A 23,364-nucleotide genomic window follows, 5' to 3' on the forward strand; every position below is an offset into this window, starting at 1 on the left:
TACCTCCAGATGAAGAAACATTTGGGTTTGTAGAAGCAACAGTGAACATCTGTGTGTTTCTGTTCATCCTGAACTAAAGAGACAAGCAGCCAGTATGAAGACTATAAGGAAATATAATGTATAGAGAAGTGGAGGGTGATGTTAAGAGCAGCTCTGGAGGAGGAGCAGGAAGAGGAGGAGCTCAGCTCAATCAGAGCTGATACTGCACTGAGGTCAGGTGTGAGCCTCTTTCCAGTGACCTGAACCCTGAACTTCACTTACAGTAATTATATGATTGAGTGAATGATGAGTTCCTTTATACCTTGTTAATTCAAGATTTCAGTAACAGCAAGAGAAACTGAGTAAAATTCATTTAGATTCAAAGTTTTCAGCTTTATTTTTACAGAAGAAGTCTGGGACAAGAATCATGGCAGCTGAGACAAACACATGTTAGAGATGCTTACAGATGATGGAGTGTCTGAGTTTATACTCAGTAAATATAAAAGGCTTAAAACAGGATAATACAACTCACTGCTACTGGTGGAAAAGACTGAGTAAAGGAGCACAGACACACAGCACGTACATAAATAGCTTCAAGAAAAAAATCCCACATTCTGCATAAAAAATCTTTGCATTGATATTTACAATCCAGTTGATTTGATCGTATATGTTATTCATCTTTACAGAGTATCCAGTGACCTTCTCATGTGAGGCTTCTCACTGTTTAAACAGAAAAGGCTGCCCTTTTGCAGATCCAACCGTTTCTGTTTCCACACCACACTGATTTCAATCCTTGGTTTCGGACAGAAATTGCACAGAGGCCGTTGTTAGCAGGTTGTGTCATCCAGGATCTGAGGGAAGAACATAATGTTTAGATCAAGGCTGATAGATTTTATGATTCAAACTGTTTAGGAATGTGACTTTTACTTTTCAGCCAGATCACTTCCATCGATCCACTTCCATTTCCCTGCTTCAGCTCTCAGTCCAATCCAGTAGCCAGTGTCTCCTGCACTTCTCCAACTGTTACCACTGATGAATGTCTGAGGACAACAGAAAGACACTTATGAGAGATATTTTAACACTGAACTTAAACACACTGTGGCTCACAGACTCAGAAAATACAGTTTCATTTCATAAATGACGTCATAAAATTCCCACAGTTTTCTCATTACCTTTTCATCTTCATTAACTATTACAGCCAAGTCTGAATTCCATCTTCTGCAGATCTCTTGAGCTTCCTCCCAGGTTTTCTGACCAGTGCCAGGGTTATAGATTGCATAACAGCTGGACTGGTGGTATTTCCAGCCATCTAGGCAAGGTTCACACTGTCTGTCTGAAATAACAGAAACCAACAAATAAATTATTGGTTATTTTTTTACTTGAGTTATGAGATCTGAACTTACTTCCATCTTTTATTGGGCAGTAGGCATCAATGATCTGCTGGACGACAGTAACGTTATGCTCTATGTTTTGTATTTGTCCTGTTAAGATGTTCTTCTCTGTCTTCAGCTCCTGGTTCTCTGCGGTCAGCTTGTTGTTGTTTTCAGAGATGACAGATGTAACTACAGCGACAGACAGAGGAAAGGGTCGAACTTTGAGAATTTGTTGCAAAGCAATTGCCACAAATTTTATACAAATACACAAGATATGATCACATTATATGAAGTCTATGAGGAAATATAGAAACAGGGTTTTAAGTTGTGACAGAGTTGTTAAATGAACAGATAATGCTGACTTTTGTTAAATGTTTTACATAACCCTAACCCTAACCTCTTAAATCGATACTCAGGTGAACATATAAACATTAAAACTTGTCTTGTGTGCTGTAAATATTCCTCCTGTTCATACTGACCATTAAAATCCTCTCTAAACATGTCTGCAAAAATATATTACAAACCTTAGCTGTAGTGTGTGTGTGTGTGTGTGTGTGTGTGTGTGTGTGTGTGTGTGTGTGTGTGTGCATACATTAAATGCAGTCAGAACAGAAGTGTAGGATCTCCTCCATTTGAAGGCCGTTATGAACAGAAGGAATGATTGCACCAAGCCAAAACTGTAACAATGTTCATATAAACATCTGACTATTGTTTTAAAACTGACTTTAATAATATGTTAATCTATCCTTTACATAAGAACTAACACCAATAATAACAAGCTGATATTCACATAGAGGATACTCACAGTAGATATGAAGGACCAAGATTACCAACAGTATCACCCAACTCACTGCTACTGGTAGAAAACTCTGAGTGAAGGAGCCACACTTCTTATCTAAGAAAACAATAAGGATTGAGCACAATGATGTCGACTCTTTGATTTTAAAATGGGCTTTTTATAGATTATTGATTCATTAGATAAACTTTCAATTCTTAAAAAAAAAGAAAGTTTATCAAATAAATAATGTTTCTAACATACCTGAGGTGGCTGATATTTTGTCCACAGTGCTCACAGCTGTATTAACGTAGTCACTTACTTCCTCAAGTTCATCTGAAACAGTTCAGATCAAACACTGATGTTTAAATATCTGCAGTAAATTGGCTCTTATTTACAGAATCACATCCAATCTTTAGCTGCCAATGTGTTGTCATGTATCAGAAGTAGAGTTATCAGTGTTAACACATTATTTATGATACGATTAAGGGCCGATCAGAACGCTTTTTTATCACAGTAATCGTGCCGCTCACTGACTGAAAACTGTCACAGATTGCTGTTATAATCGACCTAAACTGCACAGTAAAGCCTGTGTTGGTGTTTTAGGAGTTTGAAGAGCCGACCACACTGAGAGTGATAACGTCCTGTAAACAGCCGTGTCCAGTACGAACCTCTCACACACACTACTGAAACACCAACATAATATTGTGATTTATAAAAATTCAATAGTAAATGTGACAACAAGGAAGGCCTTCCTGTTGTAAAGGAAATGATGAATTTGAAATATTTAACCCTCCTGTTGTCCTCAGGTCATGTTTGACCCAGAACAACAACAGGCATTAACTATAAAATGAGGTATAGTTTCATTAAATGAGATCAATTGACCATAATTTCTAAAACAATATGTGTAAAACCTGTGGTAATAAGTTAGAATGAAGTTGGCTAAATAGGTCTTACACAGAATTGGGTGATCATTTATAGTTTGTGCTTTATAAACCACAACAGCAGTGTTAAACCAAAATGCATGTTTGACCTAAAATAGTTGTGTCTCAAATCCAAACTTTATTCTTTGAGCTGAGAGACAATCAAGAGGATCCTTTTGGTTTTTTTGCATTTTTTCCTGTAATGTAGTGTTTATCTCCCAGCAGACACAAGCTGGTTAGTTGGTGGATGATCTTTCATGGTTGTGTTGATGATTATTATAAACTTTAAGTGCTTATCTAACAACAGAGCCTCATGTGTCCTGTCTTTATTTTTAGGAGGTGTAGAGAACTTTGTTTTGCTCTCACTGGTCAGATATGAACGCAGTATGGAAAACATACAGGTTTCCTGGTTAGTGGGAATGAAGGGGATTGAACAGTTGTTGTGTTATTAGTGTTTCAGTACACAACCAAAGGATTGAGAGACTATGAGCAGAACTCAAGAGAGTTATGTCGCAACTTTATAAAATATTTCTAACTTCATGGAGGAACAGAGTATACTGGATCCACTGAATGAACTCATAGATAATGGAGCTATAGAGTATTATTTGTTTGTAGTATTTCACAGAATAAGCAGTTGTCTCCAACAGGAGTTGGTGCGCACTAAACAGTACATTCGGACCAAAAGCTCTTAGTTCGGTTCGTTTTCGTTGGTGTGAAAGCATCAATCTCACTCGGGTGCACACTAAATCAATGAATCAATCATTGCAGTTCTTTTGATTTGAAATAAATCTAAAAGTCAAGTTTATAAAGTAACTTTCTTTGCAATCATTTGATTCACAATCAAGACACACTGGTAAGAATTGCTTTACATTGTTAATATGGACTTAAAAACTGTTGCGAAATGCAAAATAATACCATTTCAAACATGAGATAAAGAGTGAGATTAATCACGATTTTAAGAGATTTTTTGAAGGCCCTAATCAAAAACATAACAAAGAATAACATAACTGCTTCACTAAAAGATGAGAACCTCATCAAGTGTTTATATATTAGAAAGCATCTTACCTCCAGATGAAGAAACATTTGGGTTTGTAGAAGCAACAGTGAACATCTGTGTGTTTCTGTTCATCCTGAACTAAAGAGACAAGCAGCCAGTATGAAGACTATAAGGAAATATAATGTATAGAGAAGTGGAGGGTGATGTTAAGAGCAGCTCTGGAGGAGGAGCAGGAAGAGGAGGAGCTCAGCTCAATCAGAGCTGATACTGCACTGAGGTCAGGTGTGAGCCTCTTTCCAGTGACCTGAACCCTGAACTTCACTTACAGTAATTATATGATTGAGTGAATGATGAGTTCCTTTATACCTTGTTAATTCAAGATTTCAGTAACAGCAAGAGAAACTGAGTAAAATTCATTTAGATTCAAAGTTTTCAGCTTTATTTTTACAGAAGAAGTCTGGGACAAGAATCATGGCAGCTGAGACAAACACATGTTAGAGATGCTTACAGATGATGGAGTGTCTGAGTTTATACTCAGTAAATATAAAAGGCTTAAAACAGGATAATACAACTCACTGCTACTGGTGGAAAAGACTGAGTAAAGGAGCACAGACACACAGCACGTACATAAATAGCTTCAAGAAAAAAATCCCACATTCTGCATAAAAAATCTTTGCATTGATATTTACAATCCAGTTGATTTGATCGTATATGTTATTCATCTTTACAGAGTATCCAGTAACCTTCTCATGTGAGGCTTCTCACTGTTTAAACAGAAAAGGCTGCCCTTTTGCAGATCCAACCGTTTCTGTTTCCACACCACACTGATTTCAATCCTTGGTTTCGGACAGAAATTGCACAGAGGCCGTTGTTAGCAGGTTGTGTCATCCAGGATCTGAGGGAAGAACATAATGTTTAGATCAAGGCTGATAGATTTTATGATTCAAACTGTTTAGGAATGTGACTTTTACTTTTCAGCCAGATCACTTCCATCGATCCACTTCCATTTCCCTGCTTCAGCTCTCAGTCCAATCCAGTAGCCAGAGAGTCCTTCTTCATACCAACTTATATCTCTGATGAATGTCTGAAGACAACAGAAAGACACTTATGAGAGATATTTAAACACTGAACTTAAATAAACACACTGTGGCCCACAGACTCAGAAAATACAGTTTCATTTCATATAGGCCGTCATAAAACTCCCACAGTTTTCTCATTACCTTTTCATCTTCATTAACTATTACAGCCAAGTCTGATTTCTTTGCTCTGCAGTTCTGTCGAGCTTCCTCCCAGGTTTTCTGATAAGTGTACACGACTCCATAACAGCTGGACTGGTGGTGCAGCCAGCCATCTAGGCAAGGTTTACACTGTCTGCCTGAAATAACAGAAACCAACATATAAACAACATTACTGCATTGTTACATTATTATTGGTTATTTTTGGACTTGAGTTATGAGATCTGAACTTACTTCCATATTTTATTGGGCAGTAGGCATCAAAGATCTCCTGGACGACAGTAACGTTGTTCGATATGTTTTGTATTTGTTCTATTAAGATGTTCAGTGTCTTCAGCTCCTGGTTTTGTGTCTTCAGCTGCTGGTTTTGTGTCTTCAGCTCCTGGTACTTGGCAGTTAATTCCTGGATCTTCATTTCTGAGTCATTATATTCCTTTATCAGGTTTCCAATGATAACTGTCTGATTATCTCTGTCTCTCCTCAATCTTTCATTTTCTGAGCTGAGTGTGTTGTTGAGGTCTGACAGGTTGGTTTTCAGTTGTTGGTTCTCTGCAGTCAGCTTCTTGATATTGATTTCTGAGACAGCGCTGTCCTTTGTCAGGTTTGTCTTCAGCTCCTGGTTTTGTGTCTTCAGGTCCTGGTTTTGTGTATTCAGCTGCTGGTTCTCTGCAGTTAGTTCCTTGATCTTCATTTCTGAGACATTATATGCCTTTGTCAGGTTGGTTTCCAGTTGTCGGTTCTCTGCAGTCAGCTTGTTGTTGTTTTCAGAGATGACAGATGTAACTACAGCGACAGACAGAGGAAAGGGTCGAACTTTGAGAATTTGTTGCAAGGCTATTTTATTTATGTAACACATTTTATACAAAAACACAAAACATTATCATAAAAACATTTAAATGACAGGTTCACATTATGATATGATCACATTATATGAAGGCTATGAGGAAATATAAAAACAGGATTTTCAGTTCTGCTTTGAAGCTGTGACAGAGTTGTTGAATGAACAGATAATGCTGACTAAATAAATGTTATACATCTTTAAAAAAAAATTGAAATTATACGTGCATGTTTTTTTTAAGTCTGTTAAATCAATACTCAGGTGTCTGTATAAACATTAAAACTTGTTTTGTGTGTTGTAAATATTCCTCCTGTTCATACTGACCATTAAAAGATCCTCTCTAAACATGTCTGCAAAAATATATTACAAACCTTAGCTGTAGTGTGTGTGTGTGTGTGTGGATGAATAAGAGCTCAATTATAAAGCATTTAAAGCACTACATTAAATGCAGTCAGAACAGAAGTGTAGGATCTCCTCCATTTGAAGGCCGTTATGAACAGAAGGAATGATTGCACCAAGCCAAAACTGTAACAATGTACATATAAACATCTGACTATTGTTTTAAACTGACTTTAATAATATGTTAATCTATCCTTTACATAAGAACTAACAGCAATAATAACAAGCTGATATTCACATAGAAGATACTCACAGAAGATATGAAGGACCAAGATTACCAACAGTATCACCCAACTCACTGCTACTGGTAGAAAACTCTGAGTGAAGGAGCCACACTTCTTATCTAAGAAAACAATAAGGATTGAGCACAATGATGTCAACACTTTGATTTCAAAATGGCATTTAATATAGATTTTTATAGGTTTTTGATTCATTAGAAAAACTTTCAATTTTTTTTAAAAAAAGAAAGTTTGTCAACTAAAGTATATTTCTAACCTACCTGAGGTGGCTGATGTTTTGTCCACAGGGCTCACAGCTATATTAACGTAGATACTTTCTTCCTCAAGTTTATCTGAAACAGTTCAGATGAAACACTGATGTTTAAATATCTGCAGTAAATTGGCTCTTATTTACAGAATCACATCCAACCTTTAGCTGCCAATGTGTTGTCATGTATCAGAAGTAGAGCTGTCAGTGTTAACACATTATTTATGATACGATTAAGGGCCGATCAGAACGCTTTTTTATCACAGTAATCGTGCCGCTCACTGACTTAAAACTGTCACAGATTGCAGTTATAATCGACCTAAACTGCACAGTACAGCCTGTGTTGGTGTTTTAGTAGCCGTGTCCAGTACGAACCTCTCACACACACTACTGAAACACCAACATAATATTGTGATTTATAAAAATTCAATAGTAAATGTGACAACAAGGAAGGCCTTCCTGTTGTGAAGGAAATGATGAATTTGAAATATTTAACCCTCCTGTTGTCCTCAGGTCATGTTTGACCCAGAACAACAACAGGCATTAACTCAAAAATGAGGTATAGTTTCATTAAATGAGGTCAATTGACCATAATTTCTAAAACAATATGTGTAAAACCTGTGGTAATAAGTTAGAATGAAGTTGGCTAAATAGGTCTTACACAGAATTGGGTAATCATTTATAGTTTGTGGTTTATAAACCACAACAGGAGCGTTAAACCAAAATGCATGTTTGACCTAAAATAGTTGTATCTCAAATCCAAACTTTATTCTTTGAGCTGAGAGACAATCAAGAGGATCCTTTTGTTTTTTTTGCATTTTTTCCTGTAATGTAGTGTTTATCTCCCAGCAGACACAAGCTGGTTAGGTGGTGGATGATCTTTCATGGTTGTGTTGATGATTATTATAAACTTTAAGTGCTTATCTAACAACAGAGCCTCATGTGTCCTGTCTTTATTTTTAGGAGGTGTAGAGAACTTTGTTTTGCTCTCACTGGTCAGATATGAACGCAGTATGGAAAACATACAGGTTTCCTGGTTAGTGGGAATGAAGGGGATTGAACAGTTGTTGTGTTATTAGTGTTTCAGTACACAACCAAAGGATTGAGAGACTATGAGCAGAACTCAAGAGAGTTATGTCACAACTTTATAAAACATCTTTAACTTCATGGAGGAACAGAGTATACTGGATCCACTGAATGAACTCATAGATAATGGAGCTATAGAGTATTATTTGTTTGTAGTATTTCACAGAATAAGCAGTTGTCTCCAACAGGAGTTGGTGCACACTAAACAGTACATTCGGACCAAAAGCTCTTAGTTCAGTTTGTTTTCGTTGGTGTGAAAGCATCAATCGCACTCGGGTGCACACTAAATCAATGAACCTACCGACCTACCGGAAGATGAGGGAACGTCAATCGGACCAATCTTGATTCGTTTGCAGGTGTGAACGCGGACCACACCGCAGCCTGTATGCTACATAGTAACAATTTTACTGCCTGGTGCAAATAACCAAATAATCAAACTAGTGGTGTGAAAGCGACCTAAGACCACGCTGTTGTTGTAGCATTTGTTTTCTACATTTTTGAAGTAGACATTGTGTTACCTCAGGCTCATTGCAATTCTTTTGAATTGAAATAAATCTAAAAGTCAAGTACATAAAGTAACTTTCTTTGCATTCATTTGATTCACAATCAAGACACACTGGTAAGAATTGCTTTACATTGTTAATATGGACTTAAAAACTGTTGTGAAATGCAAAAAAATGCATAATAATAATATTTCAAACATGAGACAAAAAGTTGTTTGAAGGCTCTAATCAAAAACATAACAAAGAATAACATAACTGCTTCACTAAAAGATGAGAACCTCATCAAGTGTTTATATATTAGAAAGCATCTTACCTCCAGATGAAGAAACATTTGGGTTTGTAGAAGCAACAGTGAACATCTGTGTGTTTCTGTTCATCCTGAACTAAAGAGACAAGCAGCCAGTATGAAGACTATAAGGAAATATAATGTATAGAGAAGTGGAGGGTGATGTTAAGAGCAGCTCTGGAGAAGGAGCAGGAAGAGGAGGAGCTCAGCTCAATCAGAGCTGATACTGCACTGAGGTCAGGTGTGAGCCGCTTTCCAGTGACCTGAACCCTGAACTTCACTTACAGTAATTATATGACTGAGTGAATGATGAGTTCATTTGTTCCTTGTTAATTTAAGATTTCAGTAACTTAAGTATCTATGTTGAATTAGTATGATGAGTTATTTGTGTTCCTAGCCAGTTATCTGACAGCCATATGTATTTCCTTTATTGTATCAGATTTCATACATAGAGTGACATGATTCCTATTTTCTGTTTAGATAAAGCATTGGTTGTTGTCAGCTACCAGTTGTCTGTACCATACCTGCCATACTACCTGCAAGAAATAAGTGAAATTAATCAAAATCTTCTGGTGTCTCATTGTGCCTGACCACACACCGTCAGTGTTCATAACATGTCCTTGAATGCAGCATACACCCTTCTCACAGTCCTAAATAGAAAGTATTTTATAGAAGTTTTTAGTTCTGCTTTAAGTTATGACAGTGAACATTTCTTGAAATAATCTCCTTTTATGGTTTTAACAGAGTGTGTCGGCAGTATATTCTCACACTGCTGCAGTTCTCCTTTCATGACCTGACCTTTCAACTTGTATCATGATCAAATGCATTTCTTCTGACACTGAAGACCCATCTGATATAATTAAATTCTACCTTTAATACAAACATCTGGATTTTCCATTCATTCAAAAACTTGATCAAAACATGATTTGTGGTGTTTGTTATTTTGTGACCTAATGATGAAAATAAATAATGTGCAGTACGAGAAACTGAGTATCGACATTATGACTAAAGAGTAGAGCCACACTCATTTTGTGAGCAACCATCATGAAGTGTGTTGGTAAAGGCTCATTAATGCTCAACGTATGTACGAAAATGTATCTGTCCTTTTCAAACAATGTTACCGTCACTGCTCACATACTTCCATTTGTCCTTTACGTCGGCATGGATGTTAACCAATACATCCACCAGGGGGCAGCACAGAGTCAAAAGTTTATGACAACAACAAACTCAAAAACAAACATGGCGATATCTATACTAGCTCATTGGATATATGTATGCAACCCATTTTTCTCATCTCTCTTCAAAGATATGAACTTGATTTCTGATTCTCATTGTTATTTTTTCCATTTCATATATTTCTTTTGCCAGATCTTCCCATTTAGAGTTAATTAAAGTATCATCTGTGAACCAGTTATTTGTAATTTGTTTAATCATAGCTATTCTTATCACTAAAAACAAAAGTACTAGTGGCTTTGCATTTAAGAGAAGCCAAAGATATGAGATACTTCTACAATAGATCTTTCCCAGAATCCACCGATAGTCTTTCATGTCCAAAGTACATGACTGTGGCCTGCACTCTGCTCCCCACATTTTCTCCAGCACCTCGAGACTAGATTTCCTTCATATTAACCTTATCATCTTTTCTATTTCATTCAATCAAACTCTGTTGTATTTGCTATTTTGTAATGTGCAGTCAGGGAAACTCAGCAGCATTCCTTTTCAATTTCGACACTTGCAATTATCACATTGACTGGGACAAGAATCATGGCAGCTGAGACAAACACATGTTAGAGATGCTTACAGATGATGGAGTGTCTGAGTTTATATTCAGTAAATATAAAAGGCTGAGATTAAAGCAGGATAACACAACTCACTGCTATTGGTGGAAAAGACTGTGCGAAGGAGCACACACCAAAACACACACACACTATGCTGGCAGAGATTAAATCTCACCAGCAGGTGGTGCTGTTGTTTTTTGTGTTTATCTTTATGTGTGTTGTAATAGCCAATAGAAAGCAGGAAGTTAGTCCCACATGTTCAGTTATGGATGCAGACAGAGAGGATTGTGACGATTGAATCAGCATCCATCCTTCTTTGTTGATTTATGGAAAGCATTGTCTGTCAGTATTTTCAATTACATCATTTGGATTTACAAATATTTATATTATAATATTTTAGTTTTATTAATGATTGTTTTATGTTAATAGCATAGCTGCATGATGGCTATATGTAGCCTTACAATTTATATCACCTTTGTTTGCGTCTTATGTAGCGATGATGATAAATGTGCAGCTTTATTCTTTTTATGTAAACTACCCAAACGTTACGTAGAAACATGATATTATGTGTGGAACACTGTAGCCACGTGTCTGACATAATGTTTTGTGATTTTCTTGTAGTTTCACTTTGTTTCTTGTGGCAACTTTTCTTTGACTGTTGTCAAAGAAAGCTCTAAACCCCACACTGTTGTAAACTGATCTTCATACCTAGAAATTACTATAAATAATTTTAATAAGTATATGTATCTCCTAATACTTAACATATCTTGTAATGTATTGAGGATTTACTTACCAGAGCTCGCCATGGTCACTGAGATTCTCCATAGTCATAGGTTATTTCACTCGCTTGGATGTTTTCAACTTTTTCATTTTGCAGTTTGGGGACTTGTGGGCATCATTAACCAGTCGGCCCAGTGAGTCATCTTCATGGGAGGCATCAATGCTAAAACTGAAAATGGTACGTTTTCTCCATGAAAACCATAATGTTGTAAAGAAGAACTGATCTTTTATAGGCCTTTACTTACCACCATGTGCTATTGTTCTATTCAGAATCAAACAGGAATGCAGTTTGCTTCTCTGTGTAATTTTTCTGCCTGTTGTACCGTTCATATTGGAAGATTAACTCCTCACGGTAAAGGATCCTTTTTCAATTGGTTCGCAGGCAAATTCACCAAAGTTCACTAATTAATGTCAAGTAATACAATCCAAATCAGGTTTACTAACTGCAGCTGATCAGCTAAAGTCATTGATCCACTGGGCCTTTAAACAAGGCTTGTCACGCCAAGATAATATGAACTGATTAGCCTCAGCTTCAGGACGAAGTCTTCTTTTTGACATTCTCTCAAACATCTACATGGGAAGATTACGAAAAGTCAGCGAGACAATTACAAAAAAAGACCAGTACTACTACTATCAAACAAGACTTATAAAATGTTATTATTCTGCCTTAAAACAGAACTCATTTACTGATCAGGCTAATAGATCAGTGCAAACCCTGTGCAACGTTGACACGTTAAATTACCTTAACAAATAATAACCCTAACCCTAACCTAGCAAAGCACCAACAAAGCATCTTCAAAGATAAGTACTACCATAAAATCATTATAAAACTGTGTGCTCCACGACCATAACTAATATCATCAATTGTGTTAAATAGGAAACCATTTATATTATCATTTAAATAAAATAAAAACTTTTACTGCCTGTTGTTGAAGATAAAGCAAAAGTAATTCATTATTAAGCCAATTGCATATTTTTTAAAATTCTGTTTAACTAATTAGCCAACTTTACCTTATCGGATGTGTGTTGCAGCATATACGTTGAAGATTGAAAGAAATTAGTACAGCAATATAAATGTCTCCTGCACGCTGACAGTCCCAGATGCCGTTCACTGAGAGCTCCGGTTAACGATCAGAGGATGTGTTTCTGATTGAACGCAATTCGCTGTTGAACAACAGGATGGAAATTGCTAAAATGACTAACATCTATCTGTCTCTATATATCTATATCTATATAAAGACAGCACAAAAAGTAAGGAAATTGGTGTTTGGTAGAGAATTTCTTTCAATGCTTCTCAGTAATAAATCTTACACCATTACAAAGCCTGTTTATTTCCCTTTTAAATGCATTTGTGGGATGAGCAGCAGAGCTGAGTTTGTGGGTTGAGCCCCTGAAAAATGTTGCAAATCTTCTCTGCCAAAATAAAACTTGCATTCTTCCTTTATTTAGTCATGTTTTTCACTCTTTTTCAAACCATTAACATATTTAAAAAATCAATGAGACAATAACACACAGGTTACATAAACTTCACAAAATATCATGTTAATCATAGCTTACCTAATAAAACTTTAACATTAACTTATATATAAACTGATGTATAGAAACACACTACTCAAAATAGCTGCTAGTCAGTTTAATAGTCAGCTACAGACTGGAAATACTCAATATATATATATAAACAATTGTTAAAGTTAGCACCGTTAGCACCAACGGCTATCAACAGTCACCAACGGTCGCTAATGCTAACGGGTGCTAATGCTGCCAAATTTACATAAAAACTAGTCACAAGTAACAACTCACCAACAGTTTCTTCAGCACATAGCAGCAGGATTGTGACTGCTCCAGGTTTTATTTATTTTTCTTGTGTTTGATGACTGTTGTCGGCTCTGATAGAGAGCTGCTGCTGCTGCCTAGCAACACGGTCTTTTATAGTCAGGGAGCTAGTTTAACTGTTATTATGTTACAGTTGAAAATTAATTGTTTATCTTTTAAATCAACTTATTTATTATTTAATCATGTCCACATAAATTCACCTTTCTCTCATCAAATCATCCATTTAATCTCATTTATCTAATTACAGGGTTTTGGTAACCGGGGGTTACATGTTACTTACCAGTTATCTGGTAGCCATATATATTTTCTTTAATTGTACTATTAGATTTAATATATTAGGTGTGTCCTTTTAGCACAGATAGCTATGCCATTTTTAGACTAGTCATAAGTGATATAATCTCCATCAGTTGTTTGCAATATACCACACTAAAGCCTTACTGTCAGAGTTAAATAATTTATTATCAAAATAATGTAAGAATAACTTATTTCAGCAGTCAATTGGAAACTTGCTGTAAACAAAATAACCATCTTGTGACCCTTTTGTAACTGCAGTGTACACTCTTCATAGTAGATTATATTCAAGTTCACAACAAAACAAAAAATTAAAACAGCCGTGTCCATAGACATCACTGAACCAATAAACTGGTTCTAACTTTAATGTGAGAATTTTGTTGAAGTTTAGCTCCAAATGAGGATGGAGGAGTTTTTATGGTTAAATTTACTTCTTTATGATGCCTGCGGAGATATCTTGCCATAGTTATCGTGTTGCCTGTGGAAGAGTACGCTACACACACGTAACATAGCTTACAAACTAGTGATGGGAACGGCAGTTCTTTTTACTGTACTGAATCTTTAGAATCCGTTCATTAAAATGATTCGTTAAAACGATTCGTTCACCGAATCGTTCAGTGCTCTCCAACTCCCTGAACTGATAAACAGCCAAATAATCCGTCATTCAGTTCATGATTCAGCCCTGAGGTTCACGTTCACTTACTGAGGGATGGTGCGTTCAAGGACTATATTATACAATCATTCGTGGGAGACGCAGCGCTGCTTATACATGCACTAAAAATATTACACAGTGAAAGTGTCCTCTGTGCACAGTAAAATAACATAACATGATGCTACACTGATGTTAGCAACACAGCGCTAATGTTAGCAGTACATGTACTGAACGTGAATCAACTCCTCAGCCCTCAGTGCCCTGAGTCAGTGAGTGACTGACACAGCGCCACTTTCAGCAGTTCGCGAACGTGATTCGTTCGCGAACGATTCATTGAACGACATGCTGAGGACGTGAATCTCGTTCACGTACTGTGCTGAAAGTGGGCTGAATCATGAACTGAATGACGGCGAATCACGTTCGCAAACGAATCATTGAACGACATGCTGAGGACATGAATCTCGTTCACGTACTGTGCTGAAAGTGGCGCTGTGTCAGTGTTGTCGTTCACTGAGTGATTCGTTCGCAGTGAACGAGTGAGTGAGTCGCGGCAGTTCCACTCCCGACCGGCAGCCATGCTCGCGGCTGAGCTCAACTGAACTGAACTGAGAAAGGAACGAATCAGTTCATGAAGTGAACACACGTGTCTTCGAATGCAGCATATAAGCCTACCCTTCTCACAGTCCTAAATAGTACATAGGTTTTTAGTTCTGCTTTAAGTTGTGACATATGTATGATAATGACTAATGCTTCTTGAATTCTTATCAGTAAATAATCTCCTTTTATGGTTTTAACAGAGTGTGTCTGCAACATATTCTCACACTGCTGCAGTTCTCCTTTCATCAAATGCATTTCTTCAGACACTGAAGACCCATCTGATAAAATGAAATCCTACCTTTAATACAAACATCTTGATTTTCCATTAATTCAAAACTGCACTCTTGTGCAGCAAGAGAAACTGAGCAAAAATCATTTAGATTCAAAGTTTTCAGCTTTATTTTTTACAGAAGAAGCCTGGAACAAGAATCATGGCAGCTGAGACAAACACATGTTAGAGATGCTTACAGATGATGGAGTGTCTGAGTTTTCATTGAATATAAAAAGCAGTACAACTCACTGCTACTGGTGGAAAAGACTGAGTGAAGGAGCACAGACACATACACACACACATTATTAATCTTTACAGAGTATCCAGTAACCTTCTCATGTGAGGCTTCTCACTGTTTCAACAGATAAAGCCGCCTTTTTGCAGATCCAACCATTTTTGTTTCCACAGCTCACTGATCTCCATCTTTCGTTTGGAACAGAAATTGCACAGTAGCCGTTGTTAGCAGGTTGTGTCATCCAGGATCTGAGGGAAGAACATAATGTTTGGATCAAGGCTGATAGATTTTATGATTCAAGCTGTTTAGGAATGTGACTTTTACTTTTCAGTCAGATCACTTCCATAGATCCACTTCCATTTCCTGTCTTCAGCCTTCAGTCCAATCCAGTAGCCATTGAATCTTGAAGATTTCCAACTTATATCACTGATGAATGTCTGAGGACAACAGAAAGACACTTATGAGAGATATTTAAACACTGAACTTAAATAAACACACTGTGGCCCACAGACTCAGAAAATACAGTTTCATTTCATATAGGCCGTCATAAAACTCCCACAGTTTTCTCATTACCTTTTCATCTTCATTAACTATTACAGCCAAGTCTGATTTCCATCTTCTGCAGATCTCTTCAGCTTCTTCCCAGTTTTTCTGACCACCATAAGTATCAGGGTTATACACTGTATAACAGCTGGACTGGTGGTGCAGCCAGCCATCTAGGCAAGGTTCACACTGTCTGTCTGAAATAACAGAAACCAACAAATAAACAACATTACTGCATTGTTACATTATTATTGGTTATTTTTGGGCTTGAGTTATGAGATCTGAACTTACTTCCATCTTTTATTGGGCAGTAGGCAGCAATGATCTGCTCTATGTTTCGTATTTGTTCTGTTAAGATGTTCTTCTCTTTCTCTAGCTGCTGGTTTTGTGTTTGCAGCTTGTTGTTGTTTTCAGAGATGACAGATGTAACTACAGCAACAGACAGAGGAAAGGATCAAACTTTGAGAATTTGTTGCGAGGCTATTTTATTTATGGTGTTTTTTTAACATTATCATAACAAACATTTAAATGACAGGTTCACATTATGATATGATCACATTATATGAAGACTATGAAGAAATTTAAAAAAAACAAAGGTTTAGTTTACAGTTCTGCTTTGAAGCTGTGACAGAGTTCTTGAAATAACAGATAATGCTGACTTGTGTTAAATGTTTTCTCTTGAAAAAAAAGATGTTCAAGTCTGTTAAAACAATACTCAGGTGTCTGTATAAACCGTACCGTACCGTCCTCTTCCGCTTGTCCGGGGTCGGGTCGCAGGGGCAGCAGCCTAAGCAGGGAAGCCCAGACTTCCCTCTCCCCAGCCACTTCGTCCAGCTCTTCCCAGGGGATCCCGAGGCGTTCCCAGGCCAGCCAAGAGACATAGTCTCTCCAGCGTGTCCTGGGTCTTCCTCGGGGGCCCTTCCGGTGGGATGTGCCCTGAACACCTCACCAGGGAGGCGTCCGGGAGGCATCCTGATTAGATGCCCGAGCCACCTCATCTGGCTCCTCTCGATGCGGAAGAGCAGCGGGTCTACTCCAAGCTCCCTCCGGATAACTGAGCATCTCACCTTATCTCTAAGGGAGAGACTAGCCACCCCACGGTGGAAGCTCATTTCGGCCGCTTGTACCCGCGATCTTGTTCTTTTCGGTCACTACCCAAAGCTCATGACCATAGGTGAGGGTAGGAACGAAGATCAACTGGTAAATCGAGAGCTTCGCCTTTTGGCTCAGCTCTCTCTCCACCACGACGGATCTGTGCAGTCTCCGCATTACTGCAGACGCCGCACCGATCCGCCTGTCGATCTCACGCTCCATCCTTCCCTCACTCATGAACAAGACCCCAAGGTACTTGAACTCCTCCACTTGGGGCAGGATCTCATCCCCGACCCGGAGAGTGCATTCCACCCTATTCCGCTTGAGGACCATGGCCTCAGATTTGGAGGTGCTGATTCTCATCCCGGCCGCTTCACACTCGGCTGCGAACCAATCGCAGCCGAGTGTGAGAGTTGGAGGTCAAGGTCTGATGAAGCCAACAGGACCACATCATCCGCAAAAAGCAGTGACCCAATCCTGAGGTCACCAAACCGGACCCCTCCACACCCTGGCTGCGCCTAGAAATCCTGTCCATAAAAATTATGAACAGGATCGGTGTCAAAGGGCAGCTCTGGCGGAGTCCAACCCTCACTGGAAACAAGTCCAACTTATTACCGGCAATGCGGACCAAGCTCTGACACCGGTCATACAGGGAACAGACGGCCCTTATCAGGGGGTCCGGTACCCCGTATTCCCGGAGAACCCCCCACAGGACTCCCTAAGGGACACGGTCGAATGCCTTCTCCAAGTCCACAAAACTCCATGTGGACTGGTTGGGCAAACTCCCATGCACCCTCAAGGATCCTGCAGAGGGTGTAGAGCTGATCCACAGTTCCACGACCTGGACGAAAACCACACTGCTGCTCCTGAATCCGAGGTTCGACTATCCAACAGACCCTCCTCTCCAGCACCCCCAAATAGACCTTACCAGGGAGGCTGAGGAGTGTGATTCCCCTATAATTGGAACACACCCTCCAGTCCCCCTTCTTAAAAAGAGGGACCACCACGCCAGTCTGCCAATCCAGAGGCGCTGCCCCCGATGTCCACGCGATGCTGCAGAGTCGTGTCAACCATAACAGCCCCACAACATCCAGGGCCTTGAGGAACTCCGGGCGGATCTCATCCACCCCCGAGGCCCTCCCATCGAGGAGTTTTTTAACCACCTCGGCGACCTCCACCCCAGAGATAGGAGAGCCCACACCCAAGTTCCCAGGCCCTGCTTCCTTACCAGAAGGCGAGTCTGTGGGATTGGGGAGGTCTTCGAAGTATTCCCTCCACCAATCCACAACGTCCCGAGTCGAGGTCAGCAGCGCACCGTCCCCACTGTACACAGTGTTGACGGCGCACTGCTTACCCCTCCTGAGACGTCGGATGGTGGTCCAGAATGTCTTCGAAGCAGTCTGGAAGTCTTTTTCCATGCCCTCGCCGAACTCCTTCCATATCCGGGTTTTTGCCTCAGCGACCGTCCTAGCTGCGCTCCGCTTGGTCTGCTGGTACCTGTCTGCTGCCTCCGGAGTCCTACAGGCCAAAAGGCCCTATAGGACGCCTTCTTCAGCTTGACAGCATCCCTCACCGCCGGTGTCCACCAGCAGGTTTGGGGATTGCCGCCCCGACAAGCACCGACCACCTTGCGGCCACAGCTCCGGTCAGCCGCCTTGACAATGGAGGCACGGAACATGGCCCACTCGGACTCAATGTCCCCCGCCTCCCCTGGTACGTGGTCGAAGCTCTCCCGGAGGTGGGAGTTGAAACTCTCTCTGACAGGAGACTGCCAGGCGTTCCCAGCAGACCCTCACAATACGTTTGGGTCTGCCAGGTCTGACCGGCAACCTCCCCCATCATCGTAGCCAACTCACCACCAGGTGGTGATCAGTTGACAGCTCTGCCCCTCTCTTCACCCCAGTGTCCAAGACATGCGGCCACAAGTCCGACGACACGACTACAAAGTCAATCATCGAACTGCGGCCTAGGGTGTCCTGGTGCCAAGTGCACATATGGACACCCTTATGCTTGAACATGGTGTTTGTTATGGACAATCTGTGACGAGCACAGAAGTCCAATAACAGAACACTGCTCGGGTTCAGATCAGGGGGGCTGTTCCTCCCAATCACACCCTTCCAGGTCTCACTGTCGCTACCAACATGGGCGTTGAAGTCCCCCATCAGAACGAGGGGAATCCCCAGGGGGAGTGTTTTCCAGCACCCCCTCCAAGGAGTCCAAAAAGGGTGGATACTCTGAGCTGCTGTTTGGACCATAGGCACAAACAACAGTCAGGATCTGTCCCCTCACCCGAAGGCGGAGGGAGGCTACCCTCTCGTCTACAGGGGTAAACTCCAACATACAGGCACCAAGTCGGGGGGCAATAAGTATTGCCACCCCTGCCCAGCGCCTCTCACCAGTGGCAACTCCAGAGTGGACGAGAGTCCAACCCCTCTCAAGGAGACTGGTTCCAGAGCCCTTGCTGTGCGTCGAGGTGAGGCCGACTATGTCTAGCTGGAACTTCTCAACCTCACGCACCAGCTCAGGCTCCTTCCCCACCAGAGAGGTGACGTTCCACGTCCCTAGAGCTAGCTTCTGCAGCCGAGAGTTGGACCGCCAAGGTCCCCGCCTTCAGCTTCCGCCCAGCTCACATTGCACCCGACCCCTTTGGCCCCTCCCACTGGTGGTGGGTCTATGGCAGCGGGATCCCATGTCCCTTATTCGGGCTGTGCCCGGGCGGGCCCCATGGGCACCCCCAGGCCTGGCTCCAGGGGGGGGGGCCCGGTGACCTGCGTCCAGGCAAGGGACACGAAAAACCATTTGTCGTAATCATCATTGGGGTTTTCTGAGCTACCTTTTGTCTCCCCCTGGACCTGTTTGCCATGGGAGACCCTACCAGGAGCATAAAAGCCCCCGACAACTGAGCTCCTGGGGTCATTGGGACACGCAAACCCCTCCACCACAATAAGCTCAGGGAGGGGCTGTCTTTATAAACATTAACACTTTTTTTGTGTGCTGTAAATATTCCTCCTGTTCATACTGATCATTAAAAGATCCTCTCTAAACATGTCTGAAAAAATATATTACAAACCTTAGCTGAAACTAATATGATGTTTGTGTGTGCATGAGTGTGTGTGTGTGCATACATTAAATGCAGTCAGAACAGAAGTGTAGGATCTCCTCCATTTGAAGGCCGTTATGAACAGAAGGAATGATTGCACCAAGCCAAAACTGTAACAATGTACATATAAACATCTGACTATTGTTTTAAAACAGACTTTAATATATGTTCATCTATCCTTTACATAAGAACTAACACCAATAATAACAAACTGATATTCACATAGAGGATACTCACAGTAGATATGAAGGACCAAGATTACCAACAGTATCACCCAACTCACTGCTACTGGTAGAAAACTCTGAGTGAAGGAGCCACACTTCTTATCTAAGAAAAAAGGATTGAGCACAATGATGTCAACACTTTGATTTCAAAATGGACTTTTAATATTTTTTCAGTTCTTAAATTATATGGAAAATACAATGCTTTTTAAAAAATTTAAGTTTGTCAACTAAACTATATTTCTAACCTACCTGAGGTGGCTGACATTTTGTCCACAGTGCTCACAGCTGTATTAATGTCACTTACTTCCTCAAGTTCATCTGAAACAGTTCAGATCAAACACTGATGTTTAAATATCTGCAGTAAATTGGCTCTTATTTACACAATCACATCCAATCTTTAGCTGCCAATGTGTTGTCATGTATCAAAGCTTTAAAAAGAATAAACTAACATACTGTTTCACTAAAAGATGAGAACCTCATCAAGTGTTTACGTATTAGAAAGCATCTTACCTCCAGATGAAGCAACAGTGAGCGTCTGTGTGTTTCTGTTCATCCTGAACTAAAGAGACTGACAGTCAGCAGTCCTGTATGAAGATTATAAGAAGAGGAGGGTTTCAGTTCTGCTTTAAGTCAGCTAACGCTTCTTGGTATCTTGTCTGGAAATAATCTGATGGTTTTAATGGTTTTAACAGGTTGTGTTTGCAACATATTTTCACACCATTGTTGTTCCGCTTTGTTCTACAGTCCTCTTGAGTTTCCTCTCAGCTTCTCTGAACAGGAGGATCAGGGTTATTGACTGCAGAACAGCTGGACTGGTTGTGCAGTCAGTCGTAGGACTGTGTGATATGATGATATATTGAGGCCGGGTCTATGCTGGGGCAAGGGGCTTTTTTTTGCTTCTGATTGGGTGGGTTGCATCCTACAGCCCGACTACACTGTTCTTCCAATTTCTCTCCGTTGGAGCATGCACACACTAACACTCAATTAGTATGATGAGTTGTTTATTGTGTTACTTACCAGTTATCTGACAGCTATATGTATTTTCTTTATTGTATCAGATTTAATATATAGAGTGACATGATTCCTATTTTCTGCTTTAACTTTTAATAAACACATCTTTGCTCTTTCATTCATTCAAACTTTGTGGTATTTGCTATTTTGTGATAGACGATGATGAAAATAAATAATGTGCAGCAACAATTTTCAGTTTCAACAAAAAGATCACACCCATGTTTTAATAATGTCATTTACTGAGTGTTAAGCATATATGTAGAGGATGGGTGATGAATGGATGAAAGGATGGATGAGTGGATAGATTTTTAATTCCAGTATAAATAATGAACAATAAACGTATTACTCATCTGTTGCTCAGTCTGTCTCAATGCAGATATTTATTTTTACCACCTTTGGTTAAAAAACATTTACAATAATCATGTTACTGACCAAGTTTTGACTTCATGAAATAGAAAGTTGTATTAAAAGGTAGAAATTTGTCTTCATCTGATGTGTTTTCATTGTGCAGAAAAATAGTAAAATGTATTTGATTATGATAAAAGTTATTGTCTGTTGATGAAAGGAGAACTGCAATAGAGTGAGAATATGCTGCCGACACACCAGGTTAAAATTATTAAAGAGGATTTCCTGATAGAGGAACTCAGCGTTAGCCGCTAAACAAACATAACTTCGAAGCAGAAATAAAACCATAAATGGAGATATTTGTAAGAAAAGACAATAAACAACAAGGTGTGACTGAAATATGAATTTACTTCTAGATAAACAGATAATAGTTAACAAGTCATCTGTACATTGAAATATTCTTTTCATTAGAATACAATACTTAAGAAAACAACTCTGGGAACATTTAGTTGATAACAAGTAATGCAGCTCCCCATGTTGGCCAATCAGCAGTAATAATTAAACTGTTACATGAAGATAAAACAGGAAACAACATCTCATCTCTAACAAAGCAGAAGAAGAACAGCTTTTATCTGTTTAGTACTCCCTTTAGCACACACACACACACACACACACACACACACACAGCTCATACATGAATAGCTTTGAAAAAAAATCCCACATTCTGAATCTTTGTATTGATATTCACAATCCAGCTGATATGATCTTACATGTTATTAATCTTTACAGAGTATCCAGTAACCTTCTCATGTGAGGCTTCTCACTGTTTAAACAGATAAAGCCGCCTTTTTGCAGATCCAACCGTTTTTGTTTCCACACCACACTGATTTCAATCCTTGGTTTCGGACAGAAATTACACAGTAGCCGTTGTTAGCAGGTTGTGTCATCCAGGATCTGAGGGAAGAACATAATGTTTAGATCAAGGCTGATAGATTTTATGATTCAAACTGTTTAGGAATGTGACTTTTACTTTTCAGCCAGATCACTTCCATAGATCCACTTCCATTTCTCTGCTTCAGCTCTCAGTCCAATCCAGTAGCCAGTGAGTCCTGGAGTTCTCCAACTGTTACCACTGATGAATGTCTGAGGACAACAGAAAGACACTTATGAGAGATATTTAAACACTGAATTTAAATAAACACACTGTGGCCCACAGACTCAGAAAATACAGTTTCATTTCATATAGGCCGTCATAAAACTCCCACAGTTTTCTCATTACCTTTTCATCTTCATTAACTATTACAGCCAAGTCTGATTTCTTTGCTCTGCAGTCCTCTTGAGCTTCCTCCCAGGTTTTCTGACCAGCAGTATCAGGATTATTGATTACATAACAGCTGGACTGGTGGTGCTGCCAGCCATTTTGGCAAGGTTTACACTGTCTGTCTGAAATAACAGAAACCAACATATAAACAACATTACTGCATTGTTACATTATTATTGGTTATTTTTAGACTTGAGTTATGAGATCTGAACTTACTTTCATCTTTTATTGGGCAGTAGGCAACAATGATCTGCTGGGCTACAGTAACGTTGTTCTCTATGTTTCGTATTTGTTCTGTGAAGATGTTCTTCTCTTTCTCCAGCTGCTGGTTTTGTGTCTCCAGCTGCTGGTTTTGTGTCTCCAGCTGCTTGTTGTACACAGTTAGATTGTTAATTACAGCCAGGCCTGTCA

The 23,364-nt window shown here is 39.7% G+C and overlaps 2 protein-coding genes across 2 annotated transcripts; both read right to left on the reverse strand.

Annotated features, from left to right (window-relative positions):
• Window positions 1-703: 703 nt before the first annotated feature.
• Window positions 704-4,331, reverse strand: LOC128366919 (C-type lectin domain family 1 member A-like). Its single transcript, XM_053327680.1, has 7 exons — window positions 4,116-4,331; window positions 2,392-2,463; window positions 2,158-2,247; window positions 1,383-1,541; window positions 1,152-1,312; window positions 907-1,019; window positions 704-830 (listed from the first exon to the last, which is right to left on the reverse strand). Exons 1-7 carry the CDS (start codon window positions 4,177-4,179, stop codon window positions 704-706), a joined length of 786 nt encoding a protein of 261 aa, XP_053183655.1. The 5' UTR covers window positions 4,180-4,331.
• A 407-nt stretch (window positions 4,332-4,738) lies between these two features.
• Window positions 4,739-23,335, reverse strand: LOC128366920 (dromaiocalcin-1-like; the record flags this gene model as incomplete). Its single annotated transcript, XM_053327681.1, has 4 exons — window positions 4,739-4,942; window positions 5,019-5,131; window positions 5,268-5,422; window positions 23,170-23,335. Coding segments are annotated over 4 exons (561 nt in total), but the record flags the coding sequence as incomplete, so codon positions are not given.
• Window positions 23,336-23,364: the final 29 nt, after the last annotated feature.

The sequence above is a fragment of the Scomber japonicus genome, chromosome 10, assembly GCF_027409825.1.
Source record: "Scomber japonicus isolate fScoJap1 chromosome 10, fScoJap1.pri, whole genome shotgun sequence".
NCBI lineage: Eukaryota > Metazoa > Chordata > Actinopteri > Scombriformes > Scombridae > Scomber > Scomber japonicus.